The sequence below is a fragment of the Microplitis mediator genome, chromosome 1 (assembly GCF_029852145.1).
Source record: "Microplitis mediator isolate UGA2020A chromosome 1, iyMicMedi2.1, whole genome shotgun sequence".
Taxonomy (NCBI): Eukaryota; Metazoa; Arthropoda; class Insecta; order Hymenoptera; family Braconidae; genus Microplitis; species Microplitis mediator.
The window spans coordinates 15,847,018-15,869,741 of NC_079969.1; the positions used below are offsets into that span (position 1 = coordinate 15,847,018).

The window sequence follows — 22,724 nt, forward strand, 5'->3', positions numbered from 1 at the left end:
GGCGAAATTACAACTACGTTTTCCTTTTTTCAATTAATGCTTCAATTTTTTTTTAATTAATTGCTAAAAATTTGATACGCTTATAACAGTTGAACGTCATTCAAAATTTTTAAAAACTGGGGGGCACTGTCTGAGAATGGCCTTAAACTTTGAAAAAACAAAATAATAATGATTAGTAATTATTTATATATTAAAATTTTATTCTGGGAAAGAAAAGAAATAATAATTTTATTCGTGAAATTTTATTTTTTTTTATGGAGAAATTTGTCCCAAATCAATTTTAGTTTAACAGAATTTAACAAAACCAATTCAATTGTCCGAAGAGAAATTTTTTCTCAGTGTACAAATATGTAAAAATGAAATCTAGTAAATTATAACTGCATCATAATCGCTGTCATTTCTGCGCTCAGTCGCTATACAGACAAAAAATAATAATTAGAATAAACATAATAACCAATCCTATCTCTAATTATTTATAAATAATACCTGGTAAACTTTTCGACTCAATATATTTTTAATAAGCGCAGCAATTACACTGGGAACAGTTTCCTATCGAATAAAGACTAAAATGAAAACTTTTTGAACATGTTTAATAGAAATTTGAATTGTAAATTAGAATTAAGTAAACCCAAGTTTTTATTGGAGGTATAACGAAAGTGAACAAACGCAAACGTAAGTTGAGTGAAAAAAACAAAATTATTTATCAAATATTAATTGTAATGAAGAAAAATCTTGCCGCGATGAATAAATAGATTGCTATTTAGTGATGCAAAAACAATCTACTCTGCTACAATCTCAATTCCCTTCAGTATACCTAGAAAAGAAAAAAAAAAGTGATTTAATCACTGACATTAAATACTTCGATTATTTAAAAAAGAACATAAATTTCAGTATAATTAAAAAAAAAATCGGTCTATCGGTTGACCCTGCGGGCCAGGCCCAAAACTGCCCGCTGTTTTCGAGCTCCTTGAGCTCGAAAAAATTGTTGTGAGTACATTTTCGAGCACTTCGAGCTCGAAAATACTTTTGTATGCCGTTGTTTTCGGAAAAATCCTTTTTTTACCATTTTTTCTTCAACGATATCTCTCAAACGAATTGACCGATAGAGACGGTTGAGGTGGCAATCGACACGTTTTATTAAGTTTTAGAGCTGGTCAGATTTTGAAATTGATTTATCGAGTCGTTTTTGAGAAATTTCAAAAAAACTAAAATAAAAATTTTTTTTTAATCCTTTCGTTAAAGGTTTCTCTTGAACAGATAAACCGATTTTGATAGTTGAAGTGGCATTTGACGCGGCTTATAAAGTTTTAGAGCTGATTAGATTTTGGAATCAATCCACTGAGTACATTAAAAGTTATCAAAAAAAATCATTTTTGAAAAAATTTTATTTTTGGAATATCTCCAAACGCACCTTACCGATCAAGCTCAATTTTTAATAGCTTTTAGATATCGACAAGCTGTGTCGAACGCCACCTTGACGATCAAAATCGGTTCATCGGTTCAAAAGTAACGGATATTTACATACGTACGTACACACACACACACACACACTCGGACATCATCTTGAAAATAGTCAGAATAGCTTCCTAGAACCTCGAAGCATCAAGATTTAATAAAAATTCGATTTTCGAAAATCGGACAGAGAACAATAACTTCCCGAATTTTTGAAAATTTTCAATTTTTTTAGCGGGAACTTGAAAAATTTTTTTCACATAATTCGCAAATATTTTCGAGTCTTCTTAATCAAATGATCCGACATTTTCAGGAAAGTTAATGGAACAAGCTCTTTCGATTGCCGCCTTAACTATTCAACTCAATGCATAAAATAGTTAGAATAGCTTCCTATAGGACCTCAAAACGTCGACATCGGATGAAAACTCAATTTTCGAAAATCGGGGTGAAAACAATAACTTCCCGAATTTTCTAAAAATCATCGATTTTCTCAGCAGGAAGTTAAGAAAAAAATTTTTTTTTTTTAAATTCCACACTATTGGTCTCCCTTAAGTTACACATTTTGTTGGGTGACCGTCCAAAATAACTTATGCCAAAATAATTGCTGCAATAATAATTCCTCAGCAATAACTCCGACAAATATTTGAGTAATTATTAATCTAAAACTGTATTCAAGATGATAATACTAATTGTTTGCATTGTAATAGACAATATTGTAATGGGTGCCCTTATTACATTAAATTGAATTGTGGTCTCAATGTAATAAGTGTCCCACACATGTGCAAAACTTAAGGTGTTTTGTAAACCTGTCTAGCTGAACTCAGTACCTCAGGACGAGGATAAACCCCGTACTGGACCACACAGTGTTAAAATTAGGAGAGAGACCTTATACCTAACTTATCAGGAAGGTTGTGATAAATTAATTTAATACGTTAGATTTAAATATAAAAAACAATGGCATTTATTGAAACGAAGCCGCTTTACAAATAATTGATGAGATATGAACAATAACCAAAATGAATGATGAAACTGACTCGACTAAATTAACAAAACTGACTCGACTACTTTTATTAACAACAATTTGACTCAACTACTTTACTAAATAACGACTCCTCTATTTATAAGATATTATTTAACAAATAAATGGTTAACCCGACAATAAACAAAACGAATTCACTTACTCCAACAATCTCCAACCTTAACCAGTCCTTCACTCCACCAATCCTTTTCCTCCAAGACTAAAACCATAACCAGTCCTTCCTTCCAAGTCCACCAAACCATTCTAATCCTTTCCAATCAATCAGGTCCGTTCCACAATAAATATTATATAATTAACAGTTTAAATAACTTAATTAACTTAATAAAAGAATAAGCTTCCACGAGCCGTGGGCTTATATGCTCTTGGCCCATTTTAATGATGACTAGCAGCACGTGTAGTAGTAGTAGTAGTAGGTAGAAATTTGTGGTGGAAAACCAAGATGTTAGTGGTAGTCATAGTAAGGCACGTCCGTCCACGGCGGTTGCTGCGAGCCAAGAGACCGATGGCTCGTCGTCTCTGGCCCTCGTACCTCTCCACTCAGGTTGGCTAACCCCTAAAACCAAATGTCGGGACTCGACCGTAGCGACCCCTGCGCATCAGTGACTGTGTTTCCTCAATTATTAACAGTTGTTGAAGAAGGAGGGTGGATCTTTTGGCGCGAGTCGAAATTTAATTTAAATTGTAATGTGGGAGCATTCCACCCCGTTACAATATATTGTTATTTTAAATATTTTGATCCGTGAGTTATCAGAAAATTTCAATAAATAAGTTAAATGGATTTGACCCGGGAAAAAATGATTTTGCCTAATCATATATGATCATGCATAATTGTCTATATATGATCAGATCCAAAAATTGGCCAGGTCTGATCATACATAACTTGATCTGTTTATACATGATCATATATGATTATATATAATCATGCATGAACGAATATAGTCATTTTTAGAATCTCATTTAGAATATCTGTAAATTATTAATTAAGTAGTTTAATTAGGATTTATTGTCTTCATCAATATCAATGTCGGTTAAAATTAAATAAAAAAAAAAAAAAAAAAATCTGTCTGTCGGTTGACCCTGCGGGCCAGCCCCAAAACTTCCCGCTGTTTTCGAGCTCCTCGAGCTCGAAAACATTGTTGTGGATACATTTTCGAGCTCTTCGAGCTCGAAAATACTTTAGTGTGCCATTGTTTTAAAAAAAACCGATTTTAGCATTTCTTTCTCCCACGATATCTCAGGAATGAATTGACCGATTTTGATGGTTGAGGCGGCAATCGACGTGTTTTATTGAGTTCTAGAACTGATCAGATTTTGAAGTTGATCGTATAAGTCGTTTCTGAGAAATCAATAAAAAACTAAAATAAAAAAAAATTTTTAATTCTTATTCTTTGTATAACTTGTAAACTACATGACCGATTTACCCCAAAATCTAATCAAGACTAAGTTTTGGTGAGCTCTTTCGATCGCCACCAAGTACGTTCAAATCGGTTCATCTGTTCCAAAGATATCGTCGGACAAAAAAAAGTTCACACACACACACACACACACACACACACACACACACGGACGTCCACCCGGGAATAGTCAGAATAGTTTCCTAGGACCTCAAAACGTCGACATCTGATGAAAACTCGATTTTCGAAAATCGGACCGAAACCAATAACTTCCCTTTTTTGAAAATTTGCAATTTTCTTAGCGGGAAGTTAAAAATTATTAACCATCGACAATTATTTTACTACGAGATCACCCGTCCAATTAATGTCCAACGCCGATGCTGCTTAACTTTGGTTATCGATGGTTTGTAGTCTGATCCTCTAGTCTGTTATACACTTACAATTAAGAAACGTTTATGGCATTACTTAACTCAAATAATCAAATTGATACTTTATACTTTTAAATTACTGCCGAAACCTTTGAACATTTTTTAAGTATTGGGGATTTAAGTTTGATTGATAGTTGACAGAATAAAAATTTAATAACATTGATATTAAAAAATTGTCATATTATTTAATATATTGTTACGTTCTGGCTCTAATTAAATTTAAATAAAAATTTTGGAAAATTTTTTTTTGAAGTCTCGAATTATTTATTCGCCACGGTGGGCGAATAAACGGTTCGACACTTCTTAGAATTACAAATAAATAATAAATTAATAAATCGTTACTTTGTTGGCGATATTATTTTATTCATCACCAACAATGTAACGGAAATCTCTTGCGATAAGAGAGTCGCCGTGGCTCGCGGATAGTCTAAACAGATGACGATGCATGAGACCCGGGCCACGACGATTCTCTCATAGGAAACCTGAGATGCAACGTTAACACTTTGATGAATGTATTGAGTCGAAGAGCAGCTGGATCAGGCAGTTGATCGCGAGATCTCAAAGAGCACGAAACTCTGTACAATTAACTGACTGATTCACCTGTCTCCATCGGTTTTAAGGAATAAAACCTAAATTTAAACCTTTACATAAATCTTTTATCTAAGAACCTTAAAGGGGCGAGCGCTTACTAGCTGTTCCACCCTTCCTTGCTCAGAGCGCTAAACAGCAGTTCGGGCTCCTTCATTACCTATCATAAATACCTTTATGCCTCGAGGCCGACGAAGCAGGAGATCAGGACGTGCCGTACAGCTCGGTCGCGTACTTCAAGTCGTTATCGCGGACCTTACACAAGGTCGACCGAGAATAAGATCTGAAGAAGTCCTTATTGAGCCGGTAACGTTAGTAATACCGCGAGTGGTTGCCAACGATTCGGTTGAGCCTCCGAGCTCGTGTGTTGCTGAGCCTCTGAGTTCGTGTGTTGCTGAGCCTCTGAGCTCGTGTGTTGCTGAGCCTCTGAGCTCGTGTGTTGTTGAGCCTCTGAGCTCGTGTGTTGTCGAGCCGTCGAGCTCATGTGTTGAATCATCAGGTTCTGGTGATCTGATCAACCAGTTACAATCACTTGTCCTCGCGGAGGAGTTGAATCCCCAGAGCTCAGTCCGTTCAACCTCAGACGAGCCACCAAAGGAAAACCCGGCCTTCTGGACCAGCATCAGCGACAATTGGCAGCTGATTCCAGGGGACGTTCCATCCGTCCATCCACCCAGCGGAAGCATCCCATTCCACGACCCTCGTTACGGGTATTATTCAGAGGCCTATTTCAAGGCCACCGGCAGGGACGAGTACGCACCAGCGGAAGAGAAGAAACTACGAAAGAAAGGGATTATTTGGGCCGACTTATGGGGCCCATAATCTCCACCATGGTAAGTCGTTAAACTTTTAGAATAAAATATAAGAAGGTCAACAGCTGACGCACCTGGGGTCTATCGACACCCTAACGACGTCAACCTGGTTAATTTAAAATTATTCTGTCTAATTAATAGATAAGCCAGAATGTAACATTGGTGCTGTGACCAGGATGCTGTTGAGTTACTTTTATTTTATCATTTTATTATAAATTATACAAAGTGTTGCTACGGAAATTTTAATAGAAAGTGATCGCGAGTGTTTGTTTTGTTTTTGAATTAAAAAGTGTTTAATGTTTTTCTTCGAAAAATTATTATTTTAAATCATCGCGATCACTTCTTATAAACGGGATTAATTTTTGAATTATTCCTGGCGGAACTTTATTATTTTTATCATTTAAATCGATAAATAAATGACGTACCAGTGTGTTATGAAAGTGATTTTATTTTCCGTCGGATTATGATATCAGTTATGAATTTAAGTTTTTGCCGTCGGGAAACGCCTGTGAATATTTTCGTGATTGTTAGTGCTTCGCAGTACGAAAACTGTTATAAAACGATACCGAGTTGTAAAAATTTAACTCAACAAATGTATTCTAAAATTTATCTGAAGTTTGACACTGCTGAATTAATGGACGGTGTTAGTGTAAATAATAGAACAGTAACCGTATGATTTCAAATGAGAATTACATCTTTTTGGATCTAACGGAGTTTTATTATTCATTACGGTTTTTATATTATTACTGTCCATTGTTCATTAATGCGGTCTAGTTTGAAAATGATTTGCTTCGGCATTCTCAATTGTAGAAAAAAATAATAATCGGAATTTACCAAAGCAATTAGTTCTAATTTTGAACTTAATGATTTTCTGTTTCGAGCAGTTAATTAGTTTTCAAATCAATTATATTTATATTATAAATTAACTACAATGAATTTTTAATTTTTACCGAAACGCTCATTCATTGGAGCATTAGGTCTCAACTAATTTGATTAAAATTATTAATAACTGTTCACTTATAATTATAATTGCTTGATAACTTTTTATTATTTTATGAATTACATTAATAAATACTGAAATAGTTGAGAAAGCTTAAACAAATAATCATTTTCAAAATGGATAAACAAAGAGAACCTATGACAGAGGAGGAACTCCTTGAACTATCAGAAAAACTTAATGAACAGTGTAAAAAGCACGATGATCGGGAGGCAGTTCTGGAGGCACGGGAACGGCTTCTGATCGATCGATTAAGTGATCTTGCCGGCCGAGACCAGAAAAATAGTGAAGCAGACACTAAATTGCGAAAATTAGATACGGAATTACGAAAATTAAAAATTTCGTTGACAGAACGGGAACTCGAATTAAAATCGCGCGAGTTGAAAAGCAAAGATGAGCCTAACGATCTCGAGGACGAGATCAAATGTCGGCTTCACGAGTTAAAAGAGCGTGAAGCGGAATCTAGCTGACTCATAGAGCAAGCTAGAAAAATACAGGTCGAGCGCTTAAACAAACGCGAAGCTGCGCTGAATGAGCGGGAACGCGGGTTGACGGATCTCCGAGAAAATCTTAATAAACGGGAGTTCGATTTAATCGAAAGAGAAAACGCGGTCGCGGCTCGAGAAAAATTTTTGCGAAATGACTCAAAATTACTGCAAAGTTCGAGCTCGGAGGTCAAGGACATGAAAAGGTCCGCCGCGACTAAGGTACACAGCGTGATCGAAGAACTCAGAGAGGATATGTCTCTGTTAAGAAATAGCGGGTCGAACCATCATGTTAATAACCCGAGTATTACAATCAATGACGCGTTGTCATATGTACCTACTTTCGACGGTAAAAGCACTTCGGTCTCCGACTTCATAAGATCATGCAATCGCGCTTGCTCTATGCTCGCGCCGAGCGCCGAATTTATATTTTTGACACTCGTGCGTCAAAAATTCAAAGGCGACGCTCGAGCTACTGTCGAAAATATGGAGTACACTAACATGAAGGAGTTCGAAAATCTCCTTCGTACCGTCTTCGATCGTCACCGCTCCGCAAACCAATTCAAAGCAGAACTGGGGAACATCGTAATGCTTCCCAGAGAAAATATGGTTTCTTACGTAAATCGCGCCCGGTCAATTTATCGTGACATTTTACACGCAGAATCAACCGAAAGGGGTACGCTTATAGAAGCAGAAAAATTAAAAATTGAGAAAGACGCGATTTCGGCTTTCCTCAATGGTATTCCGCCTTTACTCCAAGTACAATGTTTGCTCAAACCACATGAAACATTGGAACAAACATACGCGTCGTCGATCGTCGCGTATAAAAATCAGGAAGACAACGCAAAACGCTTCCAAATACCAGAAGTGGCCACGGTGGCCCACATTCAGGGTTATAATCCCGAAAAACCGAAGTCGAGACAGAGTCGCCCGGCAAACGGTTATAATAAATATCCGGACCTTAAAAAGGAACGTTTTATAAATCCCAGATCGTCTGGGATTAATAATTTTACATTTGATAAACCGGTACGAAAATTTCTTTCGTTACCGGAAAATTAGAGACTCCCGTAGGAAATTTTGACGGGGGCCGACGGGAGTTCTTACATCAAACGAGTAATCCCGTCAATTTTAAAAGAATAATTAAGACTGCGCGCAGAAGGACAGTCTTAAATATAAACAAAGTTGAGCATGGAAGCGAACCACTTAAATTCAATTTCAATACAATATCGGAACCAATGATAAAAATTTGTTCAATAAGTACCATTGGAGTACAGAACATTACAGATAGTACACTGGAAATAGAGCAGCACGCGTCATTTAAGGAGCTACCTAGACCTAGTATCTCAGGAGCTCATTGTAATCGGTTTACTCAAAATAAATTGAGTACCAAATTGTTCAATGATTGTGTCGACGAGCATGTAGTTCTCGCGACAACGGAAAATCATACGTCGCCGATCCAATTCAATGAGGAAGTTGAGATCGAGCGAAAATTAGAAAATAAACGCGTCGAAACTGTAGATTTGTTGCCAGTTAATAATAAGCTGCTCTATTCACCAGGTGGTCATATAGAAGAAAATAATATTAAATCATTGGTCTCGAAACATGATTCACCGCTGTGGATTGTTTCGGAGGTAAACAGTTCACAACAAAAGAAAGTACAGAAATTTGAGAATGTCAATAAGTACTTAAATGGATTTGTAACGCTTGCATGCTCCAATATTATAAAATATATGTATTTTATCATATTGTTTTTTAAATACATATATGATCTATTAACTTCGTCGAAGAAAGGCTTACGATTTTGTTTTACTATATTAAACTTTGAAAAGTATAGCTTTAAGAATAAAATTAAAGTACCTCCGGATAAAAATAATTTTTTTAAGAATAATATTGATTATCTTGATGAAATATATCGAAATCATGGTTTTATTTTGGACCGCAAACGATTAGACTCTATAGAATTATTTTTAATATATTTAGCTATTAAGAAAATGAAAGATAATTTAACATTTAATTTTAAATTATGGGATTTTGAGATTATAATATCTCGATTTAGAAAAGGGATAGAACTTTTGAGAACTGATCCAATCTGGTTAGTGAGATGTACAACATCGGAGTGGCCTGTGGATAATACGACAAATCGTCAATTGGGTGCTGTAGCAGTCCAACGGAACAGTACCGTGAAAATATTCGGCAACGAAATTTTCAGTCCTGCAGATGGTTTTGGGGCAGCTAAATGTTTCATGTGTATAAAAGTAAAATTTATACACATTGAGACAAACATAATTTTCAATAAAATCGACGTCCACTGTTTATCAACAACAGTAGGGTGGTCTACTTATACTACGAGCAACGAAGTTAAGCACGAGGACAAGCTGGGATGCAATTCAGATGACCTACCAGATTTTGGGTTCATCATCCTAGGACTCGTTATTGTCGGATGCCTGAGTACAAGCATTACTTATCCAGCCGCACAGTGTGCCTTGTTTGCAGTTACTGTCGTCGTAGTAGTGTATGCAATTACACATAAATTAAAATATTATCAGCCAACATCAGCAGCCGAAAAGTTCCGGAAAACAACTACAGAACCAGTACAAGTTATCCAAGGACTTGCAGCAGTTAAAAGTTCGAATTCAAATTCCATCAACCAAAACCAGATTGGACCAGTCTCACTAGAACTATCAATAGGCAGAAGCCTAAGACTTAATAAATTATATTAATAATTTAAGGAAATTGTCTTGAAGACAATAAATTAATCTTAAAAGACTTTGTTTACTAAAAATACGTAAAATTATTAAAGATGTTAACTGACTTAAGTCGGGAGGTTGTTACCTCGCATTATTTTGAACTTCTTCAGTAAGTTACTTCTAAAGTAACTTATGAATAAATTCGAATCTATATTTAGAATTAATCAATCCATATAACCATTTTGTTATACCGAACGACCAAGTCAGGAGGTAATTAAATTATTAGATACTAACGTTTAGTTTCATATTATTAAGTTTATGTAACATTATAAACGTTGTGTCTCAGGTATAGATTTAAATTCAATAGCCTAGAACTTTTCTTTACAGTATTCAAAATTGATTTTAACTTTTGGTTTATATAGAGTCATTTACACATTCAGCTTTGGTTTATATAGAGTCAGTCTCATAATCAATTTAAATTTATATCGAGCCACTTTATTTATAATAGAAGTCGCACCGATTTTATTAAAGCGCCGCGACTTACTTAAGTCGGGAGGTGTTACGTTCTGGCTCTAATTAAATTTAAATAAAAATTTTGGAAAATTTTTTTTTGAAGTCTCGAATTATTTATTCGCCACGGTGGGCGAATAAACGGTTCGACACTTCTTAGAATTACAAATAAATAATAAATTAATAAATCGTTACTTTGTTGGCGATATTATTTTATTCATCACCAACAATGTAACGGAAATCTCTTGCGATAAGAGAGTCGCCGTGGCTCGCGGATAGTCTAAACAGATGACGATGCATGAGACCCGGGCCACGACGATTCTCTCATAGGAAACCTGAGATGCAACGTTAACACTTTGATGAATGTATTGAGTCGAAGAGCAGCTGGATCAGGCAGTTGATCGCGAGATCTCAAAGAGCACGAAACTCTGTACAATTAACTGACTGATTCACCTGTCTCCATCGGTTTTAAGGAATAAAACCTAAATTTAAACCTTTACATAAATCTTTTATCTAAGAACCTTAAAGGGGCGAGCGCTTACTAGCTGTTCCACCCTTCCTTGCTCAGAGCGCTAAACAGCAGTTCGGGCTCCTTCATTACCTATCATAAATACCTTTATGCCTCGAGGCCGACGAAGCAGGAGATCAGGACGTGCCGTACAGCTCGGTCGCGTACTTCAAGTCGTTATCGCGGACCTTACACAAGGTCGACCGAGAATAAGATCTGAAGAAGTCCTTATTGAGCCGGTAACGTTAGTAATACCGCGAGTGGTTGCCAACGATTCGGTTGAGCCTCCGAGCTCGTGTGTTGCTGAGCCTCTGAGTTCGTGTGTTGCTGAGCCTCTGAGCTCGTGTGTTGCTGAGCCTCTGAGCTCGTGTGTTGTTGAGCCTCTGAGCTCGTGTGTTGTCGAGCCGTCGAGCTCATGTGTTGAATCATCAGGTTCTGGTGATCTGATCAACCAGTTACAATCACTTGTCCTCGCGGAGGAGTTGAATCCCCAGAGCTCAGTCCGTTCAACCTCAGACGAGCCACCAAAGGAAAACCCGGCCTTCTGGACCAGCATCAGCGACAATTGGCAGCTGATTCCAGGGGACGTTCCATCCGTCCATCCACCCAGCGGAAGCATCCCATTCCACGACCCTCGTTACGGGTATTATTCAGAGGCCTATTTCAAGGCCACCGGCAGGGACGAGTACGCACCAGCGGAAGAGAAGAAACTACGAAAGAAAGGGATTATTTGGGCCGACTTATGGGGCCCATAATCTCCACCATGGTAAGTCGTTAAACTTTTAGAATAAAATATAAGAAGGTCAACAGCTGACGCACCTGGGGTCTATCGACACCCTAACGACGTCAACCTGGTTAATTTAAAATTATTCTGTCTAATTAATAGATAAGCCAGAATGTAACAATATATATATATATATATATATATATATATATATATATATATATTGTAACGGGTTTTTCACCACCGGGGATCTACCGGAGTAAAGTCCGAATACACTTACGGTTTTTGACTACCTTGTTCCAAAATAATTAGTTGGGCACCAGGTGATTTTATAATCACCAAAACAAACAATTATCAAAATATAACTCGGCTCAGGGTGGCGGATCGGGGAAAGGTCAGGCACTTAAGATTACGATAAATAATTGATCAGAATTAACACAAAATAATTAGTCGTATATTAAATACAAAATAATTGATCAGTATCACAAAAATAATCGGTTACAACAAAAATAATAAATTGCCGTGGTCGGCTTGACTCGATATAAACAAAACAAAATTTCTCGTACTTGATCGGAAAACAAATCAGTTCATTGCTCAAAAAAAACACAGTCGGTTGACGAAATTAAAAATAAAATAATTTTATTGTCCGGAGACACACATACAGCGGAAGTATTAAAGAAATACTTGACGAGTGACGTCAGAGTATTCATACACGGCGAGGTGACAAGACTACTGTTGCGAATGAGACACGGATAAGCCGTAATTCTCAGAATTGCTCGAACGAAATAAAATAAAATATCAAATAATATTTTATTTCGGTAACGCGTTCAATTTCACGATCACACAGTTATTACGCGAAATTAATTATTTCATTTTTTAATTATTACACGAACGCGGATCACTTGTTCACACTAAATTCACTAGAACACGTTGTTCAGTTTCGGGCCGAGGCTTCGGCTTGTTCACTTGTTCACGAACTCGGTTATTGTCGGTCGTAATTAATTGTCGCGAATTATTGTTCGTTGATCAAACTCGGATTGATCTTACATGTCGTAATTCAAATTGTTCGTACGTCGCAATCGAAATTGGTCGTTTGGTCGGGTCGAATTGTTCAAATAAAAAAAAAAAACGTGGCCGTTCAGTACGGCGTCTATCCCGGATCTCTCCTGACAATCAATGTGTTGGATCGTTTACTCGGTCAAAGTCGGAATTTTCTATGCTAGAGGTCACTAAAATTTGCTCACCGGATAATTATTTATTATTTCAAATAATTTTCAAACCACGGGTCGATGTCGAATTTTCCTCATGTTACAATATATATATATATATATATATATATATATATATATATATATATTTAAATATTTATAGGTTTCATATCAATGAAATCTGATCAGATTTAATCGAAGACATATATAACTACATATAGGTTTATATCAGTCACGTCTGATCAGATCTAATTATATATAGGCCTATATCTAATTATATATGGGTTTGTATCAATCATGTCTGATCAGATCTAATCATGTATAGACTTATATATGATCATATATGGGGTTATAACAGCTAGGTATAATTATATCTAATTATATATAGACTTATAGATGATCAGATCTGATCATATATAGACTCATATATGGTTATATATGGAGTTATAACAGCCAGGTATGATTATATCTAATTATATATAGACTCATATATGATCAGACCTGATCATATATAGACTTGTACATGATTATATATGGGGTCATAACAGCCAGGTATGATCAGATCTAACTATATATAGACTTATATATAAATAGATCTGATCATATATAGACTTATGTATGATTATATATGGGGTCATAACAGCCAGGTATGATCATATCTAATTATACATAGACTTATATATAATCAGATCTGATCAGATCTAATTATATATAGACTTATATATAATCAGATCTGATTATATATAGACTTATATAGGGGCTTATAACAGCCAGGTATGATCAGATCTAATTATGTATGGGGTCCCCTCGCGGTTTTGGAAATACCGAAATAATACCGGAATTATACGGTATAAATACTGCATAAATATGGTATTATTCAAGTTATTTTGGCCAGTTTTTTTGCCGCATTACTACTAAAAATTTACGAAAAAAATTCAGAATATTTACGGTAATAAAACAGAAAAAATACGGTATTTTAACAGCATTAAAACCGTAATTATACAGCATATTTTCGGCATTTTTGCAGCATTAAACCGTTCTACCCGGAACAAAAATTATATATAATTATATAAAATTTTATTTAATTATATGTAATTATATATAACATTATAAAGTTATATGTACAATAACTGTCATGAAAAAAAAAAAAAAAAAAACTCGCCAACTCGTGGGCTCGATCCCGAGTCCTAATGATTTAAAACCTGATCTGTTAACCATTATGCCAAATCGCTTATTCGAAAATATATACTAATTGTATTTATATCTATACAAACAAACTTAAGAAAATTGAAAACCTCAATTTTCCCGGATTCCTATTTTCACTTACATTCTTTTGCTTCAATAAGAAATGTGTAAACTAATAGAATAAAATATAAAATTTTACACTTTGCACATTTTCGATGATTTTAACCGCAGAATCAAATATAAAATAAAACCAAATTTTTTACAATTTTTCATTATATCAGGATAAATCTGGCAAAATCGCAGGATATCTACGGTATAATTACCAAAAAAATACGATTTTATTGTTATAAAATTATCGCATTATTGCGGTATTTATATAGCATTTTTTCGGTAAAAGTTCGGCATTTTTATAGTTTTTTTACGGCATTTTTTTTGGTAAAAGTTCGGCATTTTTATAGTAATTTTACTATAGTAATCTGGTAACTCTACAGTATAAGTACAGCAAAAAAACTGGCCAATATAACCATATTATTACCAAATTATTACGGTAAATTTACGGCATGTGTATAAATGCCGAAAATTTACGGCATTTTTACGGCATTCGCAAAACCGCGAGGGTCATATATAATTATATATAATTATATATGACCCCATATATAATCATGCATGATTATATATAACTTCATATATGATTATATATAATCATATATGATCATATATATGAACATATATAATCATATATGATTAGGCAAAATCATTTTTTCCCGGGGAGTTATTTTGGTTTAGAATTTTTGTTGATCTATGCCTTTCCTATCAAAAAAATCCATGTAAGAAATTGTGGGAACTTAGATTCCCAGATGGAAAATCTATATGGATACTTATTCCATATAGAAAACTCTGGGTACCTGAATTCTCATACAAAATATACAGGTAGAAACTTGAATATCCGGAATTCCCTGTTAGAAATCCATACAGGAATTCCGTTGTATGAATTTCTTACGTAAAAATTTTAGATCTATGGCAAACTATGGATAAGTCTACATAGGAATCTAAACTGAGATTTAATGTAGATTTTTACATGGTTTTAATTCTTTTGGTAAACCTCGTAAAAACCTACATAGAAATCTACGCTGGTTTCCTGTAGGACACTCGACGGGAATCCATCCGACAATCCATGTGGAAATCTTCATGGAAATCTAAGCTTGATGCCAACGTGTAGATTTTTTTTAGGGTTCTTTAATCCAAATGATTATTGATAAATTTACTTTATAATAAAAAATACATTAAATGCTCTGAAGTATACGAAATGTTATTTTGAAAATATATTGATATAAAATATGTTTTGATCAGCGGAATTTGATTAAGTGTAAATAAATAAATCATTGAGTTTTATTTGCCGGAGTCATTTTTTTTTCTTCGTTATTTTTGCAGAGTTTTTTTAACTCAAAACTACTCTGTTGATCCTTAATGAAGGAAAAGTATTGTATTTTTTTTTTTTTTAACTAAATTAACAGTAGATAGTAAAATAATATAAATAAGGTCTTATCTGCAGTTTAATTAATACACCAATTGTACATAAAACAGGTTGTAGGTAAGAAGAAACAACGTTATTCTCAGATTATAGTTGTCGTGCAATTGAACTAGTTTAAATCAATCATTTTTGTCGAGTTTATGTTAGCAAAGAAGTTAGTATTAACATCTTTTAAAACGATCGTCTCGAGACAAATTGGGACATTTATTGCCATACAGAATATCTTATTCAGCTAGTATTACGACGACCTCGTTATTTGACGTTATCGATTATTAGGAGTTGCCGCTTGGCATGATAACTGTTCATGGATGGATTTCATAACATAGATTACACTGCTGTGTACGTGCAACTGCTTCAGGGATTATATAGGCAGGATGTTTCCATACAACTATGAGTATATTCATTTTTATTTCGTTTAGTTTTTTTTTTTTTTTTTTTTTCATTATTTCTCTGAAGACTTTTCTTTGCCATCGCAAAGACATAAAAAATATACGAGTTTTTATTTAATTGACCAGCGTTGCCATTTATAACTTACAGAAAATGAAAAGTTTGGTAGACTGGCATAATAAAATTTGTTGTATATTCTATTATTGTTTCATTTATTTTTGAGTTCAAATTTTCTCCATGTATAGGCATATGCGCGGAGAAAAATGTTGGCTCGAAACCTACCAATGTTTACAATGCTGTCGACTAAACTTGGAACAGGAAGGAAAGCATCCAAAAAATTATTATGCTCATACGAAAATCTATTATGCTGTGTCATAATACTGAATACGTGCGAGACATTTATCAATAAGACTTAATAACAATTACTTCCATACATTATAATAATTGTGATGCGGCATAATAATTTTTCATAAGAGCATAACAAATTTTTGGATGCTTCACTTTCTGTTTCAAGTTTGGTCGACAGCATAATAAAAATTGGTAGGTTATGAGCCAACATTTTACTCCGTGTGCTTTTTTGAGCTTTACATGCTAAAAAATAATTTGTTTTTTTACTAACACCGTTGTAAGATACAAATGACCAAAAGCTCGAATTCAATGGATGTTATAATACACAACCAGAGAGAGTATAGCATGAAGTCTAAAATTCTTGACTTGCAAAAGACCACCGATTAATACATCTTTTTAGATGAATTTATTAAGCTGTCTTGCAGTCAGCACCCGTGACAGATGAAAATTATTTACGCTTCACAATCAAATTCATCAGTCAAAGTGCCTTACTAAACTTGTTTTACTAGCCAGTAAGAGCAGTATGATAATCGTAACTCTTTTGTTACTGGAAATTTATTTGATAGTCACAGGAAATCATAGTTCACTCATGAATTGATATTTGTATCAAATAAAATAGATATTGAAGAATATAAATCGGAGAATTTTATTTAATGTTTTAATTTATAATTGAAGTCAATAAAAATCTGACCTGTCTGAAATAGTTGCGATATGCCCACAATGACAATCGAATTTATCATTCTACTATTCTTACTCTAAGACAAATTTATATAAGTAGAATCTCTTTTTATAGAATTTCATCAAATGCAAATAATGCCCAGGTTGACTCTCCTACCTTCAACTCTGCGTGAGTAAATAATGTAAAAAAAATATGTAGGAAGAATAAGATAAGACAAAAAAAATTTCAAGTAAGATATGCAACACGATTTGCAATATACACTGGTTGGTTGGAGAAAGTTTCGTAAATCTTTACTGCTTTGTCCTCATCCTTCGAAAGTGCAGGCGAGGTCTTATATCATCGATCACCTCTTGTTCACTAGGCAAAAGAATTCTAAGAAAAAAAAAAAAAACAACCGAATGAACATGAGAGCTTCCTACTTTGCTTTCGATATTCTCTTTCGACAATGAATAATATTCTAAAGGCCAACGCATATATGTTCTCTGATTTATTTAACATTAAATTACATCATGTCATACATGGAGAGAAAATTATGGGAACGATTCCAGTGTAGTAATACAAAAAATCATCCCTTTACGATCTTTGAGTTTCTATTTTTTTGGGATATTCGAGATTCATTCTAATTTGAATGAATCTCTAATGTGTCAATGATCACAGTGAGGGTTTCAGATTATGATTTTAATTTATTTATTCTATTCACGCATGCCTGATTATCGCGCCTTAACATATCTGCAAAGCAAACCCTACATGACCGTTTACTGATCGGTGTTTAATCATTTACCAAAAAGCAAATGGCGTCCTATATTCCTCCAATAGCGTTCGATTACATCGGTCATAAACAAACGCATTTGAATCCATAATCACATTCCTCTAAAGTCATTATCGACCGCTCTCAAAAAAAAACTCTACTATTATCACAAGAGCAAATAATCTCGCGACACTAAATATATTTGGAATGAGTACTCTGATAGCCAAGTTGGCGATGAACTGGCGTCAAACTAACAGCCGCTACCTGTCGCCAAGTTAGTCGCAAACTAATGAATACCAACTTTTTGACGAGCAACTCGTGCTATCGGGGTACTAGAATCAATCTAATAACTTTCACGTCGGTGTCTATAGGGGAGGGCCGGGCAAAACGGGATATTTAAGGACATACCAAGTTTTCGAGGACTCAAATACGCTGAATCTTTTTTTTTTTAATGTTTAAACGTTAATGATCATGAATTCTACCAGGATAATAAAAATAAAATTGTTTTTTAATGAAATTTATTCACTTGCTTGGCTGATTGCTGGCTACCATTAATCGGCCGATAGTCGAGCGCCATTAGTGGGCCGAGGTTAGCATCCCGGCTATAAACTGTTTATCGGCCGATAAAAATTGCCGTTACTGAGCCATTAATCGACATTCTTGGCCCAGTAGTGGCCCAATCTAGGGCCGATTTCCAAATTCTGTATGGGAAATGAGCAAAACTAAATCGACTCTACTAACACTGAATAGACGACTCACGAAATAACGAAGAGGATCCTGACTAGAAATTTTCAAGTGCACCCAGTTGGGACCCAATTGGGTTGCCCAATGGGTACTCTACATTGGGGTGTAACGCAGAAACTTACTTGGGACCCGATCAAGCAATCCCTAGAGTTTCCCCATTGGGTAAGACCTGCGTAATCCCGAACAAACGATCCCTATTAAAAAACTCTGGGCGTCAGTTGGCCTTACGGGCAAGCCCCAAAACTTCCCGCTGTTTTTGAGCTCAAGGAACTCGAAAATATTAGTGTGAATATATTTTCGAGCTCTTCAAGCTTGAAAATCCTAGTGCATGCGATTGTTTTTGTACGAGCTTTTCAAGCTCAAACAAGTTACGGTCTATGCTAAAGTTTGAAAATTTAAGAATCGAAGAGCATTAATAAAAAACGGTTTTTAAATTTCAATTCCCGATTGTATTCAATAAAATAAATATATCGCGGCAGAAATCACTGTCAGTTATCAAAATCAAGATTTAAATAAGTTTTGACTCATGTCAGGGTAATAATTAATAAAATATCCGAGAAAAATATTAAAAACTGTGTTTCTTCAATTTTTTTGTTAATAATATGATTTAAGGGGAGGGGGTAGGGTTTTAAAATTATTTTTAAAAAATTTTTTTTTTAATTTTTTTCTGAATGAACAATATGTCAAGAATATTGTGTACAAATTTTAAATCAATCCAAGTAAAACTAACGGAGTTACGGCGTTTCAAATGACCGGCCAGTATACCTGATTTTTATACCTGCCCGACCTGCCCCTACATACCCCTAGTAGAAATCAGCTGCAATTTTCTTTGTTCTTCCGAATCTCTTTCTCCGGCTGTGTGTCTTTCAAAGGATGTAAACTGATGACTCAATATAAGTTAAAAAATTCATATTCTTTGATTGATAGTTTATTTTAAATTTTCACGAATAAAAAACTTTAAATGGATTTTCCCGAAAACGTAATTTTTAAAGTCCGTGAATATCATAACTCAAAATGTACTGAACCGATCCCTTTGAAAATTTGAACATAACTTCTTCACATAAATCAACAGGTAACTACGAAGAGTTTTTTTTGTTTTTCATTTTTTTCTATTTTTTAATAACAAATTAACCGCGATTTTTTTTAGCTAAAATCGCGTTTTTCACTTCCAAGTGCTGCAAAAAATAAAAAAAAAAAAAACTCTTCGTGGTTACGTCGAGAAATACATCAACTTTAAAATGCATATCAATTTTTTTTTTCTGATGATCCGGTAACGAGTTATGATGTTCACCGCAAAACGACTTTTTTTCGAGGCGCCTCCGGAGATTCAACGTCACCAGGTTATTAATCAATATTTTTCATTGAAAATTTTTTCTGATATTTTTTAAAAGTTGTACAATAATATGTGATTAAGTTTAATGAAATTATATGACTCATCTCGCCGGGAAAATTCACATTCCCCCCCTCCCTTAAACTAAAGAAAGAGTTAGATGGCATTATATGATGATCAAAAGAGACCATAAAGAGGAAAAGTTTGTATGATTTCAGACACATTTTAGCAATTACATTATGATTTATCTGGAAAAAATCACATAAAATGTTAGTTTTTTGACTTTTCAACGGCGATAGCTTTTGAACTAATGAAGATATTAAGAAAAAAACCGTTTTTCACCTCTTCTTTCTCCAAAAATATCGCTCGAACGCATGAACCGATTGAGATGATTAAGGTGGCAATCGACGCGTTTTATTAAGTTCTAGAGCTGATTAGATTTTGAAGTCAATCGTTTAAGTCGTTTCTGAGAAATAAAAAAAAAACTAAAAAAAAAAAAATTTTTTTTCCATAATTCGCAAATATTTTCGAGTCTACGTGATCAAATGATCTGAAATTTTCAGAAAAGTTGATGGCCAACAAGCTCTTTGGATTGCCACCTTAGCCATCCAAATCGGTTCATTAGATGAAAACTTATAGACCGTTCACGCACATACATAACACACAACACACACAACACACACACACACACACACACACACACACACACACACACACACACACACACAAACACTCGGACATCATTCTGAAAATAGTCAGAATAGTTTCCTAGGACCTCAAAACGTCGACATCTGATGAAAACTCGAGTTTCGAAACTCGGGGTGAAAACAATAACTTCCCGAATTTTTTGAAAATCATCTATTTTCTTAGCGGGAAGTTGAAAAAAAAAGATTTAGTACATTTGAGTCCTAGAAAACTTGATATTTCCTTAAGAACCCCGTTTTGCCCCTCCCTTCCCTATATTACACACCAAGAAAGGAATACTTTTTACTGGACATTTAACCTACGTGTATAATTGCCTACCCAAGCCGAAGGCCTACTTTCCTCCGTGGTATATACTGATAATTTTTCACCAGATCCGCACTTGAAAGTTTAAATTTTTGCCTCTATTTGTGGGCAGAATGACGCGTGCGCTAAATTTCATCATTAGTTTTCTCATAGAAAAAAAGAACGACTCTCTTCTCTCTAAACAGGGCAGCGATTTCAACATTCAGCGCAGGTGTGATAAAAAAATTTTTACTCAATAGTAACTTACTGTTGACAAATTGCTGCCTGTACAAAGTCCATCTGTTATCTGGCTTGTCTGCAATCTTCTCTTTCCTCCAGGGTTTTGGTGCTCGATTCGTGTAAGGGTTGAAGGTGTAGACGATGGTCCTGTTGCTCAAACTATGTTGACATACGTAATAAGAAGACAAAGCCTCGATCTCCCAAATCATCTGGAGAACTTTCGATGCACGGTCACAATCTTTTCCTATTGTGACAATTACTGAAGCGATGTTCCAAATATCACTGGATTTTATTTCATTGATATACGTCTGGAGTTGGTCAATTGAGTCAGTCGATAGGACATAAGTAGGATGCCGTGGGTAGTACTTTTTGATCGCTTTGGACTTGAAATTCTCGTCGATGACAACAAGGGACGAGTCGACAACTTCATTTCTTTGAGTCTGGTACATCACATCAATCAGGTCAGCGGTAATGGCCACAGGATTCAGTTAATTGGGAAAACACATTTCTAGTAACTGCCACTGTTGAAAAATAAATAATCCAATTGATTAATTATTCAGATAAAAATTAAAAGAATCAATAAATTATCGTATGTTTGGGAAAAATCGGATGATCATTTGATGGCAGAGAATCAAAGATCTTGGTGTTTTAGCAGTCGATGACACACGAATAAAAAACACAAAATAATTTTGTTCGTCCACTGCATTATTATTTTTAACTTCCCGCTAAGAAAATTGTAAATTTTCAAAAATTCGGGAAGTTATTGGTTTCGGTTCGATTTACGAAAATCGAATTTTCACCAGATGTCGACGTTTTGAGGTCCTAGGAAGCTATTCTGACTAATTTCACGATGATGTCCGAGTGTACGTATGTATGTATGTACGTACGTACGTATGTAAATACCTATATCTTTTGAACGGATGAACTGATTTTGAACTTTAAGGTGTCATTCGACGCGGCTTGTCAATATCTTGAAGCCGTAAGAAAATTGAGCTTGATCGGTAGGGCTTGTTCAGAGATATTCCAAAAATAAAATTTTTCCAAACATTTTTTTTTTGGATAACTTTTAATGTGCTCGATGGATTGATTCTAAAATGGACTGGGCTCTAGAGCTTTATAAGCCGCGTCGAATGCCACCTCAATCATCAAAATCGGTTCATTCGGTCAAGAGAAACCGTTGTCGAAAGAATGAAAAAAAAAATTTTTTTCATTTTTTCTGAAATATCTCAAAAACGACTCGATAAATCGAATTCAAAATTTGATCAGCTTTAGAACTTGATAAAACGCGTCGATTGCCACCTCAATCGTCTCAATCGGTTTATTCGTTTGAGAGATATCGTCGGAGAAAAAATGGTAAAAAACGTTTTTTTCGAAAACAACAGCATTCAAACGTATTTTCGAGCTCGAAGAGCTTGACATTGTATTCACAATAATGTTTTCGAGGTTCTTGAGCTCGAAAACAGCGGGAAGTTTTGGGGCTGGCCCGCAGGGTCAACTGACAGACCGATTCTTTAAAATAATTCAGGTATTTAAAGTTATCTAATTATTATTTTATTATTACGAATTTTTGAGTAAAATCAATAAATGGATGCTTGTCCTGATACGTCTGGCTAGTAGGACTTGATACTCGTAACTATGACTCAGTGTAATAATTTACTCGAGTGCCTACTCGATAGCATTTGTTGTTAAGGATACGTGTCTATTTGCGAAAGG

At 34.9% G+C, this 22,724-nt stretch overlaps 1 protein-coding gene across 1 annotated transcript; it reads right to left on the minus strand.

The window, feature by feature from the left end:
• Positions 1-321: 321 nt before the first annotated feature.
• On the minus strand, positions 322-21,517 carry LOC130666684 (uncharacterized). The gene is made up of 2 exons (XM_057467884.1): positions 21,040-21,517; positions 322-814 (listed from the first exon to the last, which is right to left on the minus strand). Exons 1-2 carry the CDS (start codon positions 21,458-21,460, stop codon positions 780-782), a joined length of 456 nt encoding a protein of 151 aa, XP_057323867.1. The 5' UTR covers positions 21,461-21,517; the 3' UTR covers positions 322-779.
• Positions 21,518-22,724: the final 1,207 nt, after the last annotated feature.